Source organism: Emys orbicularis, chromosome 2 (genome assembly GCF_028017835.1).
Source record: "Emys orbicularis isolate rEmyOrb1 chromosome 2, rEmyOrb1.hap1, whole genome shotgun sequence".
In the NCBI taxonomy this organism is placed as follows: Eukaryota; Metazoa; Chordata; order Testudines; family Emydidae; genus Emys; species Emys orbicularis.
In genome coordinates, this window is record NC_088684.1 from 91,722,113 (window position 1) to 91,744,290 (window position 22,178).

General features: G+C 41.5%; 1 protein-coding gene across 1 annotated transcript; it reads right to left on the bottom strand.

The window, feature by feature from the left end:
• Positions 1 to 8,488: 8,488 nt before the first annotated feature.
• LOC135874579 (centrosomal protein of 290 kDa-like) lies at positions 8,489 to 21,232 on the bottom strand. Its single transcript, XM_065399452.1, has 7 exons — positions 21,148 to 21,232; positions 18,150 to 18,289; positions 17,024 to 17,110; positions 13,968 to 14,058; positions 12,872 to 13,061; positions 11,727 to 11,824; positions 8,489 to 8,845 (listed from the first exon to the last, which is right to left on the bottom strand). The coding sequence occupies exons 1-7, from the start codon at positions 21,178 to 21,180 to the stop codon at positions 8,693 to 8,695; spliced, it is 792 nt and encodes a 263-aa protein (XP_065255524.1). The 5' UTR covers positions 21,181 to 21,232; the 3' UTR covers positions 8,489 to 8,692.
• Positions 21,233 to 22,178: the final 946 nt, after the last annotated feature.

The following is a 22,178-nucleotide window of genomic DNA, read 5'->3' on the forward strand; positions in this document are numbered from 1 at the left end:
GAGCCTCTAGCTATTATCTTTGGAAAATCATGGGAGACGGGAGAGATTCCAGAAGACTGGAAAAGGGCAAATATAGTGCCCATCTATAAAAAGGGAAATAAAAACAACCCAGGAAACTACAGACCAGTTAGTTTAACTTCTGTGCCAGGAAAGATAATGGAGCAAGTAATTAAGGAAATCATCTGCAAACACTTGGAAGGTGGTAAGGTGATAGGGAATAGCCAGCATGAATTTGTAAAGAACAAATCGTGTCAAACCAATCTGATAGCTTTCTTTGATAGGATAACGAGCCTTGTGGATAAGGGAGAAGCTGTGGATGTGGTATACCTAGACTTTAGTAAGGCATTTGATACGGTCTCGCATGATATTCTTATCGATAAACTAGGCAAATACAATTTAGATGGGGCTACTATAAGGTGGGTGCATAACTGGCTGGATAACTGTACTCAGAGAGTTGTTATTAATGGTTCCCAATCCTGCTGGAAAGTCATAACAAGTGGGGTTCCGCAGGGGTCTGTTTTGGGACCGGCTCTGTTCAATATCTTCATTAACGACTTAGATATTGGCATAGAAAGTACGCTTATTAAGTTTGCGGATGATACCAAACTGGGAGGGATTGCAACTGCTTTGGAGGACAGGGTCATAATTCAAAATGATCTGGACAAATTGGAGAAATGGTCTGAGGTAAACAGGATGAAGTTTAACAAAGACAAATGCAAAGTGCTCCACTTAGAAAGGAACAATCAGTTTCACACATACAGAATGGGAAGAGACTGTCTAGGAAGGAGTACGGCAGAAAGGGATCTAGGGGTTATAGTTGACCACAAGCTAAATATGAGTCAACAGTGTGATGCTGTTGCAAAAAAAGCAAACATGATTCTGGGATGTATTAACAGGTGTGTTGTGAGCAAGACACGAGAAGTCATTCTTCCGCTCTACTCTGGGCTGGTTAGGCCTCAACTGGAGTATTGTGTCCAGTTCTGGGCACCGCATTTCAAGAAAGACGTGGAGAAATTGGAGAGGGTCCAGAGAAGAGCAACAAGAATGATTAAAGGTCTTGAGAACATGACCTATGAAGGAAGGTTGAAAGAATTGGGTTTGTGTAGTTTGGAAAAGAGAAGACTGAGAGGGGACATGATAGCAGTTTTCAGGTATCTAAAAGGGTGTCATAAGGAGGAGGGAGAAAACTTGTTCACCTTAGCCTCTAAGGATAGAACAAGAAGCAATGGGCTTAAACTGCAGCAAGGGAGGTTTAGGTTGGACATTAGGAAAAAGTTCCTGTCAGGGTGGTTAAACACTGGAATAAACTGCCTAGGGAGGTTGTGGAATCTCCATCTCTGGAGATATTTAAGAGTAGGTTAGATAAATGTCTATCAGGGATGGTCTAGACAGTATTTGGTCCTGCCATGAGGGCAGGGGACTGGACTTGATGACCTCTCGAGGTCCCTTCCAGTCCTAGAATCTATAAGATTCTATAGAAATAAAAATTAGTAAAATAAAGTGAACCAGTTATTTGCTTGCTACTCTCCAGTACTGAGTTTGGCATAGCACTCTTCTACACAAATCTCTAACTGCACCAGCCCACAGTTGTATGTTATATTTCTAATATGGTTTTATTATTTATAGTGTGAATGGGACAACAGAGTTATAAAACCACATTGTGGAACTGGGTTACAGCCTAGATCATGACATTTTTCCCTAACACCATCCTGTAGCTAAGCTGCCACATGGGTACAGCAAACCAAAGAAAGGGCTAGAACACATACCCTACTATCGGAGTCAGACAACTGTGCACTTCCAGTTACTGGGGCCCAAAGAGAGCGCTTATATTGCTCGGAGTCACTCAATGCTGAAACTAGTTTGTGGGCTAGAAGAAGAGAATGGTCCCAGTGGACTGAAGCAAGTTAGCATACCTGTAAGCAAGAGCAGAATTTGGTCCATTTTATTTAACCTTTGCTAGAACAGGCCTGAAAACCAAAATCAGGGAAAGGAAATTTGTCCAGCAAGTGTCCTTTAATTTCATCATGCAAGTGGGTACTTTGTTTTGAAGAGGCTATTCTGTCACTTCACTTTCATACTGGTCACAGGCTCCCAGAGGGAAGTCTATAGCAGGGGCCAAAACCCAGCTGGCCCTGCTGAGGACACATGGTTAGTGAATTGGGATGCTGTGACCAGGGGACCCTGTCTAGCAGTGAGCTGGATTGTGGGATTCCACCCTAAGAGAAGTATAGGCCTTGGCCTGTCATTTGGAAGCGTTGTCTACGGAGAGATTGAGTGAGGGGTCAAAGGTACAGCTCACCCTTGAAGCATAACATATTCTATTACTACTAATAAAAAAATAATAATGATGTATAGGAGGCACTGAGATGGGAAGGGAGAGCAGCCCAATATATTCGCATTCAAATCATCCCAGGACACACTATGGCAAACGTGACTGCTTTCTGGCACAGTCACCAGAATTTAATAGGATTCCAAATTCAATATGATTTACTGACTTCAATTAATTTCACTGTGTGAAATCCTAACAGATTAGTAGATTTCCTCGAGGGTGTGGTAAATTCATTTAGAGGTTTGCAGTAAGGAGGAACAGATCTCTGGGGGCGACAGTGTTTTTAAAGGGGAATTCAGGAGATTTCAAAGTCTCGGTGACACAAGAAGTCTTTCCTTCTAGAGATTACTTTTTCAAACTGTCTTAACCCTAATCCAAAACAAAGGATTCTCTATCCTGAGAGAGAGAGAGAGAGAGAGAGAGAGATCTGGCAGCATCCAAGACTAACAACAGTAAAGGAAAATCCAAAAAGGCCCGAGAGTGGACCTTTTCCTGGATACCTGGGGGGAAGCTCTTTCCTTCTGTTTAGGAGAAGAAATGCCAGTACTTTCAAAATACCACCTCCTCTACAATCATTTGCAGAAAAATACTCTCTTTCTGGGGCAAGTGCCTGCAAGAAATAGCAAAAGAAGGGACTGCAGTCCCACAGGACAGGAAGGCTGCTAGGTTAACCTTAGAGCAAAGTGCCTAGTCCTCCATGTGCAGCCTCTCCCAGGATTTCACTTAGGAGACAGCACAACATGCCTGAAGCACCTGCTTTTAAGAGACAGCCACTTAGATTGTATTAACTGGGACAGGAGCACAAGTGACAGTGTTTCTCTAAATACTTATTAATGGAAATTTGAATCAATGTTAATGGGAAAGCTGTAAAAAAACCATGCACACTTTCTTTTAAAGATGAGAATTGGACATTTCATTATTTGCTTTCCTATGCTCTGAAGTATTAGGAGACAACATATAATGGTAATACTTAGTACTTACATTCAACTTTTTATCTATAGGTATCTAAATATTTTGAAAAAGGCAGGTCAGCACCATTACCTAGATGGAGAAACGAGGCATTTCAAAGGTATACACTAATTTTGGAATCCTCCATGGCTCGGTCTGACATGCCTGTAGCCATTTTTCAGATGTTCTGGCAGCATTTTATTGGAAGTCTGAGTAAAGCCACCCTTTTGACAGAATCAGGACAGAATTCAGCTCTTCCTACTACAAATGCTAAAACCAGTGGGCCAGGCAGCCTCTCAATAAGTCCCTGCCTTAAAGAAAATTAACATTGGCAACATGCCACAAGCATCTTACTTTCTCAAGAAAGCCTAAACCTGATCACGAAGTTACCTCTTTTCAAACATGGATTTGTCAATGTTACCAATATTTATTTAGAAACATTATCTTTTCAAGACAGCAAACAGACATCAGTCTGGGTCACGGACTATACTTTTTCAATGTCACTTAATATGTTAACAGTAGTGGGTCAATCTTTGCTATGTGCTTTAGAGAAGTGCAGGAAATAATGCAAAGGCAAAAACCTCAAAATGCAGCAACTGCTCACTCATTAGATGATAGAAAACACTCAAACAGCCACAATAAACTAACCTGCAAATGCACATTTTCTGTTCATTCAACTACATATGGCTAGATTATGAGCAAGAAAATAGCTTCCACAATCCGGTTTCATATAGGAGACAGCTCCAAGTACATGCTAAATATCCTCTTTGTTCTTCTGTTTGTTGCCATCTGTTAAAACTTGATTTTCTCCCTTTCTTCACACTATGAATAGGGTCATTACCTCTCACAAGTTGTCCTGTGGGACAACTGCCATATTATGAAGAAAATTCATAGTTATATGATATTCTTCAGTTATGATACAAGAACTGTAACAGCAATCCAACATCCTACACCCAAATTAAATTTAGGAACCACAGGAATTACAACATTAAGCAAATCAATGGTCTGTCTAATCTGGTACCCTGTGTCTGACAGAGACCAGTACCAGATATTTCAGAAGGAGGAACAAAAGTCTCCTTAACAGTCAGAGTAGACTGATTTAAATTACGGATTTCAATCATCAAGCAGGAAACTTTGATTTAAATCTTTGATTTTAATCTTGTTTTGCATTTGTTCTTTTTAGTTGTTTTCCTAAAGAAAAGCTGATCGACACTAAAACATGTTGATTTGCTACGAAAGATAGCTGTCACACTAAATTTGGCACTTCTTAACCAGAAGGGTAAATAAATATTTATAGATTTAGTGTAAGAAATTATATAGTTTAACATACATTTATTCAGATTCTTAATGTTTACATTTTTATGTTGGAAAATGATGAATGATGCTTTTCTTATTTACTAGATCAGGGGTCAGCAACCTTTCAGAAGTGGTGTGCCGAGTCTTCATTTATTCACTCTAATTTAAGGTTTCGCGTGCCAGTAATATATTTTAACGTTTTTAGAAGGTCTCTTTCTATAAGTCTATAATATATACCGGTAACTAAACTATTGTTGTAGGTAAAGTAAATAAGGTTTTTAAAATGTTTAAGAAGCTTCATTCAAAATTAAATCAAAATGCAGAGCCCCCCAGACTGGTGGCCAGGACCCGGGCAGTGTGAGTGCCACTGAAAATCAGCTTGCGTGCTACCTTCGGCACGCGTGCCATAGGTTGCCTACCCCTGTACTAGATTATGGTTAATTTTTTTTTACTCGTGATTTATGTCAAGCAGCATTTGGATGGAAATTGGAATTCAATTAAAAGTGTACAAAACCAGCTTTTTAAAATATTATCAGTTGAATATAGCTACCTTAAATGTGCTGGATACATAAGGGGGGGAGGGAGGGAGTTTATCAAAACATGTTTTGCATTTAAAGCTAACTGTTTATTTTAAAAAAAGAGACAAGGTGCGTGAGATAATGAATTGTTTCTGCATATCTACTTCAAGATTTTAGAACAAATAGATCTCATCCTTCTGCACAATAAGCTTTTCTGCTTTTTCAGTAACTAGTTCATTCAAAGTTGAAATGAGCTAGTTGAATGAACATCCAGCAGTTCAGTGGTGTTTCTTTAAAACTTCAGCAGCAAACATGTACTGCTTGAATGTTTTATTTAAATGATTTCAGTAAGTTTAGTTCTTAACATAAACCTATTTAAAATTAAATTTGAAATAAACTATTTGAAAACAACACTACATTTAATTTTTTTTTTTTTAATCTGATTTGTAGAGGGGGGAAAATCCATTTTTATCCACCCAATGGTGGATAAAAGGCTTTAGGGGAAGTTCTTCCTGACCTCAGAAGAATCCAGGTGGTAGATTTTTTGTTTTTGTAAACATACTGCAAGCTACTTAGTATAAAAATCAGGACAAGCAGAAACAATAAGCTTTGAGCAACGACTTTCCCTTTCCCTTTCCTTTAGCGAAAACTCCAATTTCCTTAGTAGACATCTGAAATTACTGGGGTGGGGGAAGGGAGAGGGAATAAGGAGGTCTTAATAGAAGCAGTAGATAAATACCTCACAACGGAGTCATTCTTCTTTCAGCCAGTCAGGTCTTTCTTCATATTGCTTACATTTCTCACTGGGACCCCATCCTGAAAGGTGCTGAGAGCATCATTGCTGGCATGGCCGTGTCAGAACCACAGAAACTAAAGATGTATGAACAAGAGGTCAATAAAGTATACTTAGATGACTGGAAAAGTAAACTACAATTCCAGAAAAACCTCTAATCTCTGCTTCAAGAGAGGGAAGGGGGGGGGGGGGGGGAAGGCCATTGGCCACTTTACAAACTCACTGAGCTGTGAAGCTACAAATGAGGCCGGGTTACCTTTGTTTTAACATCATTCTTACCTAGCATTTTAATCAAGGACAGCATTATAAAACCACAGGATCTTGTTTGCATGTTCCATATTGAAGAGACGAGTGTAAAACAGAAACGGTTATTAGGCAGGCACATACCACACAAAGCCTTACCGTGCAAATCGTACCTATCTCTAATACCAGGGTTCCACCTTTACTTCCTGCTGTATAGATTGTTACGGGGGAACCACAAACTATCAAAGGGCTGCCAAAGTATTATATGGTTTAATAGAAAATGTTAGTAAGTTACTTGAGTTGCACTAAGGCACGTAAACGATGGTAGGCAAAAAACCTCAAGACTCTTCGCATTCACAAATCCACGCCATGCTTAACAGAAAAAAGGCAAATAAAACCTACAGTTTCATAACCATTGTTCTACCGCTCTCCGGGAGACTCTCTCTTCATTAAAAGACTTTTTACAAATCAACTTTCTCTAGTGCATCTGCACGCAAAGAGCTACGGGGGAGAGGGGATGAAAGAGCCGAGTCCTCAGTCAAACGATAATCCAAGAAAATACAACCAAAAGCCAGGTGCACGAAAATTATCTTCCTGGTGGAACTGCCATTGAAAGGACACCAGCAATAGTAGAAAACAATACCTCCAACAGACGGGGTGGTGAATCCTCTCTGCAATGCCCCTTGCTCCAGTGTTTCTGCTCCTGGCTGTTGCTATTCTAGGAGCTGTGCTGCAGATTTTAGGGCTGCCGCAGGTGTCTGATCTGTGCACACATTTCTGGGTTACAGTTTGCTTCTACTGAAAGGACATCGTGAGACCAGCCGAGCATAATTGGCACTAATAGCCAGGAATGCAGCATGACATCTCTTCTTACTAGCCAAATGAAACACTGATCCGGATTGGCTGTTTTACAATTCAACCCAGAGGTTCTGTCATTGGCCAGCTGCAGCTGAATTCTAGTTGGCTGTTTTCAATCACAGCTGAAATGCTGGTTCACAGCTGTAGCTGCTCTCTTTTTCGACTATAAAAGCTATTTTGAGGAAGACTGGGTGTAGTATATTGATCCACAGTAAATCCACACCATGTTTGCAGCCCTGGTTACAGGATGGCTGTTTTCTGACAGGTAGCATTAGAATGATTTGAAGGTCACAGTTAACAGGCAGTTAGACCCATCTCACTGCCAAATGGAATTATGATTTAACCACATCAAAGGACAACCATATTGCCACTAGATATCCCAGCGTAGATGATTGTGTTGTTTAGAACTAGACCTTTGATGAAGAATCTAATTAAGGAAAGGTTAAAGGACCTGTGCTTATTCTCATTCTAAAAGAGTGGAGACTGGGATGACGCAATAGTTGTTTTGAAAGTTTTAAGACAGTATGATAAAAGGGATAGCAAGGTTTTCACCTTCTTGACTCTTTTTAAATAGCTCAGGCAGAGGCAATGTATTATAATGAAGATTTCTGCATTATTCAGCAGACTTTGCAAACCGCAAAATTCTGCCAGGGATGACAGAAGAATGACTCCATTGTGAGGTGTTTCCTCCTCGCTGTATATTTTTACAATGGTAAAAGATTCATAAGGAACACCCTATTAATTTGGAAAAATAAAGAATTTGACCATAACATCTCTGCACCTTCTTCCATGTTGCCCTTTACATGGGGGAGCACCTTCCCAAAACTGATATGTAAAGCCACCACCTTCTCCTCCCTCAAATCTGTCCAAGAGTCTCTCTGTAAAACACTCTTGAGAAACCAGCCAATTGATGGACAGATAGTTGCTCTTTTATTTAATAAGGAAAAAACTGTCATGAAAAGCGTAAACAAACACGTAGAATAAGATAGCAGTTAGGAACATCTGGGTAAAATGTTCAAGGGACCAACTCAAACTAGGAATTTGGGGTTACTACGTCCTCAGTGAACTTACAAATAATAGGCCAGATCCTAGGCTGTGTTAGGGCAGCTTTATATCAAACTGCTAGCACAAAGCAACCCTAAAGCCAGGTCACTAATCCTTCAGATATTTCGCCTGCTTGGACTGAAGCTCAAGTGGCATAGAGCTACTGTAGCACTTCCGACCTTGGATAGTGGGGAGGGGGCAGGTTGATTCCTGCTCCCCTGCACCCAAATGATCTGACTGCACAGCACCTTAAAACAACCTTTGCAATGCCCCTCCTCAGCTGCATTGATCTTCTACCACAACTGAAGACTAAGCCCATGAAGTCTATCATAATAAAATGCCAAAGCTGGACAATTAGTCAAATTTAAATACAAAGATTATAAAAAATGCACATTATTTATTCCTGCAACATCCATTTTAAACAAATGAAACAGAACAACTGAATTTCTAAAACAAAATGGTAAAAGGATAGTTTATTCAAAAACTATATAACAAAGGCACAAGGTCATCGTAAAAGATACAGAACACTGTAAAATTGCATGTTAGAGTCAAGGAAGTCATGATTTTATTGTGGAAAATGAAGTGCTAACCTGGTAACCAGGTTGGTCGTGTTTGGGGGAGAGAATTCAACACTAAAAATCTAAATGGAATGTTTAATTTCTATTAAGTTTTGTAACTAGTAATAGTCGTATAAGGTGCGGCAAAAGCAAATCCATATGTTGAACTTATGTGTTTCAAGCACTTTTCATACTGATTATTCAGTTTTATTGATTCTTGTAGAGCATACTTTAAATCTTCTATCTCGTCGAAAAATTCCTAAAAAAGAAAATTCAGTATTCATCTTTTTTTTTCTAGTTACATTTCCCATTAGCCATTGGAAGGTTATGGTCATACGTCAAAATTTTCCCCTTCTTCAGCCTACAGACACAGCGAGTCTCACAGCCCGAGTCGATAGACTCAAACTTCCACTAACATGCTAAAAACAGCTGCATAAACATTGCAGCTTGGGCCAGAGCTCAGGCTCTGAAGCCTGGTGAGGGAGGTGGGCTTCAGAGCCAGAGCCGGAACATCTACACAACCGTCTACACAGCGACATCAAGTTTATCAGCTCGGGCTCTGACACTCGCTGCTGTGGGCTGCGTAGATGTACCCTCCGAGTACTCTTCAAGTTATACACATAGGAATCACTTTGGTCACCAGTGAGGCTGCAACCACATCTGAACTGAGATGTGACAGCTAACTGCAATACTGCACAACAGCTTACAATTTTTATACATATAGCATCTTTCATACAAACAGTTTCAAAATATTTTACAGACAAATAATAAAAGTAAAGTAAAAAATACGATAGCAGCAAGAGAAATTACGACAGAAGCAAAGGAGAGAAGAGTCAATGTTGCAGAAAGACAAAAAGGTAGTTCTAAATGGCAAGAAGGAAAGGTAGTCACACAAACCCAGTGGTGTGGACAGAGATAGTAAAATGGATTCAAGAGAGAAAACAAAGTCCACAAAGACACAGGGAACAAATCAGTGAAAATTTTAAAAACCAAAGGGGTTTCAATGGGATCTCAAAGTGAATCAGGAGCCAAAAGAGGTGTCTGATAATGGAAATGTAGTTACATTTCCCTGTATTTGCAAAAGCCAGACAGCAGAATTCCACACATCATGGAGTCTGGAGAGCTGAGAGTTAGGAGTGAGTCCGTAAAGACTGGAACTGCAATAGTCAAGGAGAGAGGAGACTAAGGTATGGATACGGATTTCAGTAATGGAGGAATCAAGGCAATGACTTGCACAGGCAATCTTTCAGAGTTTAGGACAGAAAAGGAATAGCATATCCCAATCACTTACAGAGGCAGTTTAGCAATAGTAGGCAGAATGTAATCACCCAGAACTCTAGCTTGAAAGGTGACACAGAATCTATTACTTTCAAAAGAGACTACATGATAAAGATGCCTCCAGATTTTACTGTGTTCTTCTCTTGTTTTTACTTTGACTAAGTGCTTTGGAGAAGGGAGTCAATGTTGGTTTTGTAACCGGCCACACACATCTTGTAGTCATCTGTATAATAAAATTCCACAATTGTTACTCTGTATGTCACTGTGAAGCCTACAATGTCCATTGAGTCAGCGTGAGGAGACAGAAACAGCTACAAGCATGGCTGAGAGATCTTTTTGTTCAGAATATCACCAGATTCACTGTTTTACTGTCCAATTTTTATGTTCTCAGCCACTTTGATTTTATGAATTACACCTGTGTGGTGTGTAGCTACAGTAGGCATGTATCTATGCCAAGCCACGAATCCTAGACCATTGTGATATCAGAGGTAACTCAACCAATCACCGCCCTTCCTCTATAGCTAATTTGCATGCAACAGTTGTATTGGTTGTATGAGAAAGGCTGCATAGACTGTGGATTATGTGGCCCGACTGCCATGCCCATGTGATATCACAGGCTTTCAGCTACTAGTATATCAGTAATAACAACCTTAGTGACAAATAATTAGGTCCTCAGATAGATCTCTCATCTGAAATATGAGATTTTCTATCACACAGTAGTAACCCTACCTCCTAAATAAAACATCAGGCTGGGCCATACTGATTCGTAACAATTCTTAGAAAACAGTCACACACCATAAATCACCAATATCACTTCCTGCTGGATCTGTAAGTACTACCCAGCTGAAAATCTGTTGGAGCGGATGAGAATAACAGGACAAGGCAGTACTTCCTTCAAGAGGAAGCACTAAGTTAATACTGAAAACAAGTGAAAAGTTATATCAGTATCTGAATTTATTCTTCAACGAACATTCATGACTATACAATTATTAGGATTACTCTCTAAACACCGAGCATAAAATTTACAAAAGCACCTAACTGGACTGAAGTTCCCAAATCATTTGAACGTCAATGATGCCAGCATGTGCTACAAATGTCCCAGTCCAAGAGCCAATGGATTAATGTTTGTCCTCCAATCAAAAGGACCGAGCTGAAATCATTAGCTTTATGCAAACACAAAAATCTAAAAAAAACTGAAAGGAAATTTGCTGCTTAAAATGAAGAAAACTTTCATCTGGATATTCAAATAACTCAGATGAACAGTAAGATTAGCCCTCCAACTCTTACCATCTCATTTCAAGAATTACCAACATTTCCCACTAACTCCCTTCCCCCTTGGTCTAAATGTCAATTTTAACAGCCCAGCAAAGAAGAGTGAAAAGTCCTGCCCTAGGAGTAATTAACTCCATGGGAGAATAATCCTCCGCTCACAAATATTACAGAGCAGCAGTGGATACTTAGTTTGGGAAATTTGTTTTTGTTTTCGATGCAATTATCTATCTGTTGGGCAGAACTAAGTCAATCGATTTACACTTCAGTCAGTTTCTCTGTAACACGGAGAAAATAATCTCTTGATTTATCAAGAAGGTGGAGGACTGGAGACAGAAGTCACCCAAGATAAAAGCGTGTTCACAAGAGAATCAAGCAGGTAAAAGCAAAAGTTCATCTGAATTCCAATTACTCCTCTTCCTGAACAAGAGTGTATGGAGGAGATTAAACCATAGACGTTTTAAATGCTAACAAGCAAACACATATTGGAGTCCATTTGTACAACAGCAAGTACTTCTTCTATGGCTAATATACACTAGGAAGTTAGTTTTATAAATTTTTCTATTATGAAATTTACCCTAAAAGGAAGTTACCTTGTCTAATCCAGGTAATTCATTTCTTTGCATTCTCCTTTCTCTAGACAACTTCTCATTTTTTTTCTTCAGCTTTTGAATCTCAAGCAGCAATAGCTCTACATTCAAATTAAAAATTCATATTTTAATCATTACAATTAACTTCTCACACGTCTGTCATAATCATATTATACTACATCCAGTGTTTGGTGTTATGAGCAGTAATTTGCATAACAGTATTTTAGAAAAAAAATAATTTACCTTTAAAAATTTGATCCTACACATTTCCAACCACTACGAGATCATAGGATCTGCCAGTGGGATAGTTTTTATGTAAATTTTTATAAAAGCCTATTCTGAGATTTTTGCTTTGCTAGCATTCTATCCAACAATCATAAACTCTACTCTCACACATGATTTGAGGACTTTGGAATTGCAGTGAGTTCTTGGCTTTAAATAAAAACCTTGATGTCACAGTAGTTTGGGCACTCTATATATAAACTATTCCTCTGATGGGTTCCTCCATTAGTTAGATAAAATCCTGTTCCACTCTGCTCTATTCTAGAAAAGTGACCTTATAAAAATTATACTGTGTGGGGTCTAGGTTTGTCTCTTAGCTTCCATAACAAAGGTGCCCAGTTTACTGTTAAAAAAAAAAAAAAACGGGGGGGTGGCAGGGAGGTTAGATCTGACTAGGTTCTCCCTCATACATCATCACCAAAAATTAAGATTCTGAAGTCAAAAGTATGAAGCTGCATACCTGTGCAACAAGACTGCCTCCAATGGGTTTGTACAGGTACAGCTGACTATAACATAGTAAATAATGTTGATACACAAGATATAGACTACATTCCTTTCCCAGAGCTACATTGGCTTTATAGGTCTAAGCAAAAGTAAAAAGCAGCAAACGTTTTTTGTCACTAAAATAAAAAAATATGAGACTAAATCGTAGATCTATTGATCAGAGGGGCCATTTTCACATAGCCCTTATTGTAGTATCTGAAGTGCTATTAAGCTTTGAAAAATGGCTAAATGAAGCACGTTGCCTTGAGTGAGCCCTATGTTTTAGGATGAAATGCAGCCTCTTTGATGAGAAATGACATGTATAAAAGCATCAGAGCAGGGAGTCAATGTTTGTTTTGTAAACTGCCATACATAGCTATTACCTAAATATTTGCAAGAACAGGCTTCCTTCTTTTTACATATGCATCTATGAGAAAATGTTACTTCTCTCTCTGCTGTTGGAGTCCTTATTCCAGAAACAGTGTTGTCCTTCTGGGAGACCTTTTTACATTCCAGCTGCTCAATTCTTTGCTTTTGTAGTTGAAGTTGATGCTCTAGCTCATGAATTTTAATCTATGTTTGAAAAAAAATAGAAAATTTAAAGCAGAAGTGTACAAAAAAAATTCAATCTCAGATTTATGTGATTAGAAATATCTCTTAGCACCAATTTAAAGCTCCCAGTATCTAAATTAGAACAGAATTTACCAGCAAAAGCATGAAGGGTAAGAGGCAAATCCTGCAAACACCATTTTTTTTTCAAAAATCTGTTGTAAATACATACACACAAATAAGAAATACCAACCCTCCTCCCACAAAAAAAAAAAAAAAAAATGAAACATTTTACACTGGTCCTGATCTGAACTTACTGATATCAGCCATACAACAACCATGACACTTTACTTTGAAAAATGATTAATCAGAGTGCATAAATCTGAAGAGGCACTTAAAGAATTTAAATGTATTGGGGAAATATTAGTTTGAAATATTACATAATATTGTCAGATACAGCACGTCCCACATTTTTAAAAGTAAATACTAAAATACAACAATTTTCCTTATCTAGTGGCTACATTTACATAAACAACAAAACAGATTTAAAAAATCCAGTTAACTATGAAATATTAATATGAAGTTTTTAAACTAACAATTATGCAACTCTTTTTTCTGGCAATAGCAAAAATGGTGTTTATCCCAACACAATGAACACTAACTCCAGTTAGATTGAGCCAGTTCTTACAAATATCTACAAAAATAGCCTAAAGGCAATCAACGTTGAAATCGTGGACCGAAGAGAGCAGTGACAGAATTTACTCTTAAAGTCAAAATAAGACCATTCACCTGTGAACTCAACAAGAGAGAAAATTTAAAGAGAGAATGAAAAGAGAAATATTCATGACCATTATACAAATATTAGGAAAGCTCAAAACTTATCCTTAAGTGTCACATTAAATTATTTGAAATAAACTGGTCACTACTTACAGTGAGATTTTTAATTGTTTCACTTTGTTCCTGGTTTATTTTGATTTCTCTGTCATAATGTTTCTGCAGGTTATTATACATCTGAAGTATTCTAATAACAGAAAAAAGTGTATGAATTGCTGAATATAGCATGCAAACTACCATTTTATTCCTTCATACCAGAATCCTAAAAAAAAAAAAAAAGCCTGCTCACATTTGGTAATGTGTTAGTTATACAGAAACCCTTTGGATTGTAGTTATATTTCATATCTCTGAGTCTACATAAATCAGGTCCATAGATTAACTAGTGCAGTGTTTTTCAATCCATGGGTCGCGACCAGGATGTTAAAAGTCCCGTTTGCGGTGCCACCCAGCTAAGGTAGGAAAAGATAGGCACTAGCCGACACTGCGCTGTGCCCCAGCAGCGGTCCTGCTTCTAGCCACAGGGCTCCTTGTGCTGCCCCCGCCCCAAGCACCAGCTCCGCACTCCAGTTGCCGGCCAATGAGAACTTTGGGGGGGGGGGGGAGGAGATCCTACAGGCGAGAGTCATGCGCCTCCGCCTAGGACTCAGACCTGCTGCTGGCCACTTCCAGGGCGGTCTGCGGTACACTCCGGTTGCGCCATTGCCCGGGAGCCACTGGAGATAAGTCCATGCCCATGCCTCAATCCCTTGCCCTAGCCCTGAGCCCCCCCAAACATGGAGCCCCTTCCTGCACCCCAAACTCCTCATCCCCGGCTCCACCCCAGAGCCTGCACCCCCAGCCCAAAACCCTGAGCCCTCCCACACCCCAACCCCCTGCCCCAGCCCTGAGCCTCCCCAAACCCGGAGCCCCTCCTGCACCCCAAACCCCTCATCCCCAGCCCAGACCTGACCCCCTCCCGCACTCCAACCCCCTGCCCCAGGCCTGAGCCCCCCCCCCAAACCCGGAACCCCTTCCTGCGCCCCAAGCCCCTCATCCCTGACAACACCCCAGAGCCTGCACCCCCAGCCCAGAGCCCTGACCCCCTCCTGCACCCCAACCCCCGCCCCAGCCCAGAGCCCCCTCCCACACCCTGAACCCCTCATTCCTGGCCCAACCCCTCAGCCCTCACCCCCACACCCCAACCCTCTGGCCCAGCCCTGAGCACCACCCACACCCTAAACCCCTCACCACCAGCTCCGTTGGATCGTGGGCATCAACAATTTTCTTCAACTGGGTCCCCAGAAAAAAAGTTTGAAAACCACTGAACTAGTGAATACGCATGGATGTTTCTCCTATTACACCATTAATATGTTCATTAACTCCTAGAAATAGAGCATAATCTTAGGTAATAACCCAAATTATTGGTATTCTTGTGTATAAGAAATATGCCCATTCAAATACCAACATTCATATGAAATAAATCCAAAATAGATACACATAAAAAACTGTATGCTAGACATCAACAAAGAACAGTAATGTATGGTTCATACCTGCAACCCTTACTCATATGAGTAGACCCAATGACTTCATGGATTAAGGATTGGACTATTCAAGCCTGACTCAAAGGTCACTGACTTCAATGGGTATTGGATTGGGCTCTTACTGAGAACAAAATGCAACTGGCTATGTGAAGAACCCTGTGCTTTCTGAAACAGACACTATGATAAAACCTCCATTTTCTATAAAGCTGTACATACAAACGCTGAAGGTTTCTTATGGATGAAGTTATTTCTCAGTCTCATGAAACATAGGGTGCCTATACTGAATGTTTGGCATATTAAACTTATTTTATTAACTTTCACAGAAACACCTCATAGCTAGAGTTAGAGAAGAGAGAGTGAGAAATATTCAGGGTATATAAGATTTTATTTTTTTACATTTCACCTATAAAGTCAAATATGACTGCATGAGTGTGTTGTATCCTATTTCACCTAACAAGTTTTAATAGTGCAATAAAAAGACAGGAGGACAAACATTACCACGCATGCATTACAACTATCTCCTTAATAAGGATAATCATGAACTATTATAGAGAAAATAGTGATAGGCTAGAAACACCGTATAAATTAGATTCATTTTAAGTGCTGAAAAAGCAAACCATTTATCAAGATATTGGCTCTGTCTCCTTCCTTCTTGTCAATGGAACTACTGTATATAATTCAGACTTCAGTGAAAGGGATTTTTAATTATGAACATTTGATATTAGCAAAGGTAGGAGAATTCCTACCACTTAGGCAAATTCTTGATGACTTCCCAATAACTATTGTCCTACAAAATATGTATTCAAATCTTTAATTTGATCCAAAACCTTGACAAATAAAATGTAAGACTCCAATCCTGCAACTGATAGAGCATGAATGGACTGCTACACTATATGGAGTCCCAATGAACTTAATAGGGCTCCGTGCAAGCAAAGCAGCCCCTGTATGCACTACAAATAGCATGATGACAGCCTTAATGCTCCTTCTGTGAACTGAACTAAAACTGTACCCTTCACATCACAAGCCAGTTATGAGAGTTTACATCCAGAAATAATTCACAAACCCCAATGTAAAATAAATCACTTTCTGTTCAAAGAATAACAGACTAAAGCAATAGGATGATTTAACTGCTGTGGTTTTATATTGGACAGTGCACTGTCCAACGAATGACTTACATTTAATCCTTCTAGATTCCTAACCTCAAATTATGTCATTTATCTTTCTCCTCTCCACAAGCTTCCTAACTTCTTTCCATTTTTCCCTAAGCTTCCTCACTTCCTTCTATTTTTCCCAAGTGAGTGAGTTGTGGAGAAAATTTCTACTCAGACCTTATATATTTTTCTCTACTTTCATTGTCTGAAGCATTGTCAAAGCATTCCCTTTCTCAACACTTAAACAAAATGAATTTTCATTTCTATAGCATAATGTAGGAACTTGAATTCCCTCAAACACACTGAAAGTTACTTCCAAGCAACATCTAATATACCCATGACATTTCTCATGAATAATATACTCCATATTCTACCCAAGAGAAGTGAATCACCATATAAATCCCTTAAAGTATGCTAGTTCCAGTGAGAGAAGACATGCTTCATTAACCTTGCAAATAACCAAGTCCCCAGAAGAACTTACCTGGCACTTTCGCTTGCTACTTTCATTTCCTTGTTGTGACTGCCACCTCCCTTGTGCCATAAGTGGGATTCTGTTTGAACCTGAACACTTAATTGAAATAAATGCAACAGCTTAAGGATGGTCTCTCTCCCACTCAACAATGCAAACAGATTTCAGAACTGTGATGGGACATTTTAAAGTAGGAAGGATAAATGAAGACATTTTTTCCTTTGACCTCAAAATACAAGTTTACACTTCTCACGTTTTTCACTCTGTATGGAAAGTCCTCCTGAAAATACTGCACATAGAGATACATTGAATGCTATCTAGCTACTTTTCAAAGCACCAAAACTTAAAAAAAAAGTCAAAACTTCACTTCCAGATGTTTTAAATAACGTTAATATTTAAAGTATTGCACATTACACTCACTGATGGATATTTTGATGGTAAATAAACGTAGAGCACTTTACACTAAGTTGGATACTGGTTTCACACTGAGTAAGCAAACGCAGCAGCCACATACATACAGATAGATATTAGAACTTGCTGTTGCATTGACAGTGTGAATTTTGTCCAGAGCACCAGGCTTGCCCTCTACTCTTTTTTGAGCAGTGCCCCAAGACTTTTATCATCCCCTTTTTTTCCTTGCACAGACAGCCAACAAAGATAAGCAGAACAAATTATGTTTAATGGCTCATCTAAACCAGTGGTTCTCAACCAGGGCTCTGGGGCCCCCTTAGGGGCCACAAGCAGGTTTCAGGGGGTCTGCCAAAGCAGGGCCAGCATTAGACTTGCTGGGGCCCAGGGCAGAAAGCCGAAGCCCCACCGCATAGTGCTGAAGCCTGGGGCTCCAAGCCCAGCCATCCGGAGCTGAATCCTGAGCAACTTAGCTTTGCCCCGGGGCAATTGCTCTGCTTGCGACCCCCGAACGCTTGCCCTGGCTTTTATATGCAGAAAAACAGCTGAGCCGTGGAGTTTTTATAGCATGTTGGGGGGCCTCAGAAAAAAAAAGGTTGAGAATCCCTGATCTAAAAGATGGCATCAGGGGACAAGTACCCAAGTTCTGCATGGCAATGGCAATGTCATCCCTGCATACAGGTCCTAGTTTCAAATCGAGACTTTAATCCAGGGAAATAATAATTCTTACTCTCTGCTTGTGACATAGTCATGCATTAACTGCTCCAGATGCAGTTTCTCCTGGATCTGAGCCAAATCATTTTCTAGCTGTTGATTTTTTCTACGCAGCCTTTTCAACTTCCTAAGTAGCTGTTCGTTTTCATTATTGAGCTGGAAAGTAAGAGAAAAACATTTTACCAAATGAAATTTTCAAATGCTATATTAATGTGGGTTCCTAACATTTCTGATTAACATTCATTTTTATAAACCCCAGTATGTTTACCCTGGGTCACTCATATGCATAAAGCAAGGTACTTCAGAAAGCCATTGGCTTAATATTTTTATGGAGAATGAACCCGAACACACTTTCCTTAGGATATACACAAAAGTTATAATATCCTCCATACAGTTTAGTTAATCAGTATCAAATGCTTCTATTTTGTCAGTGCATCAAGTGAAAAATATGTTTCTATACACAGAGAAGAGGGAGAAGATATGCATGCTGTTGCCAGAGGTTCTCAAACTCTGGGTCGGGACCCCAAGGGCTGGTGTTAGACTTGCTAGGGCCAAACCAAAGCCAAAGCCAAAGCCTGAGCCCCACCACCCAGGGCCCTAAGGCTTCAGCCCTGGAAAGGCAGGCTAAGGTTACATGCCTCCTGCTCAGGGCAGAAGTCTTTGGGCTTCAGCTTTGGGTACCCCCACAGCTCGGGGCAGCAGGACTGGGGTGGGCTCGGGCTTCGGTCCGCCCTCCTGGGGTCATGTAGTAATTTCTGTTGTCAGAAGGGGGCTTCACGATGCAATGAAGTTTGAGAACTGCTGTGTTGGACTATACTTAGAAACATAGGCCCCAATTCTGCAGACACACTTGTGCTTATCACAGAATCATAGAATACCAGGGTTGGAAGGGACCTCAGGAGGTCATCTAGTCCAACCCCCTGCTCAAAGCAGGAACAATCCCCAGACAGATTTTTACCCCAGTTCCCTAAACAGCCCCCTCAAGGATTGAACTCAAAACCCTAGGTTTAGCAGGCCAATGCTCAAACCACTGAGCTATCTCTCCCCCATTTATCTTTATAAATGATTAGTCCCATTGAAGCTTAGTATATAAATAGCTTTAGGATGAAAAGCACTTTATATATTTATATTATTTTCACCTAAGTAGCTTATTCCACTGCTTAACTGTCTTTATAGTTAGAAAATTTTTCCTAATATCTAACCCAAATCTCCCTTGCTACAAACTAAAATGATTGCTTCTTTTCCTACACTCAGTGGACATGGAGACCAATTGATCACCATCCTCTTTATTGTAACATTTTATACATTTGAAGACTCTCATGTCCATGTCCTCAGTCTTCTCTTCTCTAGACCAAACATGCCCAATTCTTTCACTCTCATATTTTCCAAGTCGTTTTTTGTTTGGTTGGTTTTTTGGCTCCCCTCTGGACTCTCTCCAATTTGTTCACAGTTTTTAAATGTGGTATCCCAAACTGGACATAGTACTCTGGCTAAGGCCTTATCAATGTCAAGCAGAGAAGAATTACCTGCCATGACTTACACATGGCACTCCTGTTAGTATGTCCCAGAATGACATTTGCCTTTTTTGCAACAGCATAACACTGTTGACTCATTTTCAATCTGTGATCCACTGTAACCCCAAGATCCTTTTCTGCAGTACTGTTCCCCAGCCAACTATTCCAATATGATTAGGCTTATTTCTGTAAACACTTATGATTTTGATTATCTTTATACATAAGTAGTTACACTGAAGTCAATTGGGATACTCAAGCAAGTAAAGTTAAGGATGTCATAAGTGTTTGCAGGATCAGGGTCATAAGTTTATTATAAGACAAGTTTTAAAAATAAAAAAGTACACTTCAAATGGGTGTGGTTTTTTACATAAATTAGGATATTGTAAATCCAAATGGTAACTAGATTGGTAGATCTTAAGAAGTTTATGTTCAGCTATTATAAATAACAGCATCATACACTTCATCTTCTAATCAGCAAGAGAGCAATTTAAGATGTTGGAAACATGCAAGAGCTAAATAAACACAATGAAAACAACATAAATAGCTTAACCATTTAAATGCCAAGTAGTCACTGTGAGCAATTAATGTGTTCATCTCCTTTTATCCTAAAGGTAGTTACAAACTAAGCACCTGGTCCTAGTTATATCCATGCAGGCTGACCCCTATGGAACCAATTGCATGACTGGAATTAGGAGCCTGATTTTGCAAAAAATGTACAATTCTAACTTTAGTCTGGAAATAATCCCACTGAACTCTGAGACCAAGGTAGGCATGTGTTTCAGTACCTTGATGAATCAGGGTTTATGTGAGTAAAATGACTCGATGGACTTGGGCCTTAAGCAGATACCTAGATTTATCATGTTGTGGAAAATGCAGCTAACAGTAGCGCATACTGTACATCAACGGTAAAGACCACCACCACTATGGACTTGCAGTCTGGTTAACTGGGGGAAGGGGCAGATACAACGAGTATGAAGGAATACCCGTGCCTCTAAGTCCCCGCGCCAGTGTTTGTGGTTTACACTCATATTTCCCTAGCTTAAGAGGGTTTTTCACCCCTGGCGCGGTGCGAAAGTCCCAAACGGGGGTTATGAATTAGCTGAGCCCAAGGCGGGGTGGGAGGACAGTGAAAGCGCCAATCCACAGAGCGCTGCCCAGCGCGGGAAGGGAGCAACCCCCGCCCTTCCTTCTTCTCCCCCCGGCCCAGGCAGCCGCGGCACGTGAGACTGTTTCCCACCAAACTGGCACGCGGCTGGTGGCTCGGGAGCGCGGGGCGTTGCTACGGCAGCCACAAGGCCCGTTCTGCCTTGGAGGAGCAGCGGGGACGCGGCAGGGGCCACTGAGGGGCAGCACCTCAGCCAGCGCCGCCTTTCACAGGCGCAGCCGGGCCAGTGTCGCCCCGCCGGCCGCTGAGGCGCTGGATCCGGGAACCACCCGCCCCTGCGGTGCCTCAGCGCCCCTCGCAGGCACCCGCCACCCGAGCCTCCGCGGCTCACTCACTTGGAGACACTTGTGGACGGTGGGCAGCTCCATGGGCCCCAGAGGAGAGGCCACCCCACCCCCCGTGCACGAGCAAGGAGCGGGGACTAAAGAAATCCCTCCCCCCGCAACGCGCGTCTGCTCTTTCCAACGGCCCCGCGGCTGCGGCACTGAAAGCCCCCTGGCTGCGTGCCCTCTTCGCTGCCTGCCCACTTTCCCTCCGTGTGTGCATCACCGGGGCGTGCAGGGGCTGGGGGCTCCAGTGTTTCAATACTGAATGCGGATTAAGAGGCGGAGGCGATTCCGTCCTCACGGCCGACTTTCCCAGCTCGAGACAGGCAAGCTACGGGCACCTAATTATTCGGATGGAGGCGACCTCAGAAAGTGGGTGATGTAATTAACCCGCGACTATGCTGCTTCAGGCCTCCTCCTGGGTGCCATGGAGACGGAGGCAAAGAGGAGGGGCTAGTTCCTCTCCCGGGCCCTACAGGGACTCAGACTAGCAAACCATCTAAGTCAGTGGTTTTCAAACTTTTTTTCTGGGGACCCAGTTGAAGAAAATTGTTGGTGCCCATGACCCAACGGAGCTGGGGATGAGGGGTTTGGGGTGTGGGAGGGGCTCAGGGCTGGGGCAGAGGGTTGGGGTGCAGGGGTGAGGGCTACAGGGTGGGACTGGGAATGAGGGGTTCAGGGTGTGGGGGGGCTCTGGGCTGACGTGCAGGAGGGGGTCAGGGCTCTGGGCTGGGGGTGCAGGCTTGGGGTGTTGCCAGGGATGAGGGGTTTGGGGTGCAGGAGGGGGCTTTGGGTTTGCGGGGGCTCAGGACTGGGGCAGGGGATTGGGGTGTGGGGTTGAGGCACGGATTTACCTCCACCTACCCTGGCACCATGGACCACGCTGCGCCTGAAGTAGCCAGCAGCAGGTCCGGCTCCTAGGCGGAGACGCGCAAGCAGCTCCGTGCGACTCTCACCCGCAGGCACTGCCCCTCCCCAGGTCCCATTGGCCGGAGTGCTTGGGGTGGGGGCAGCGCGCGGAGCCCCGAGGCCCCCCTGCA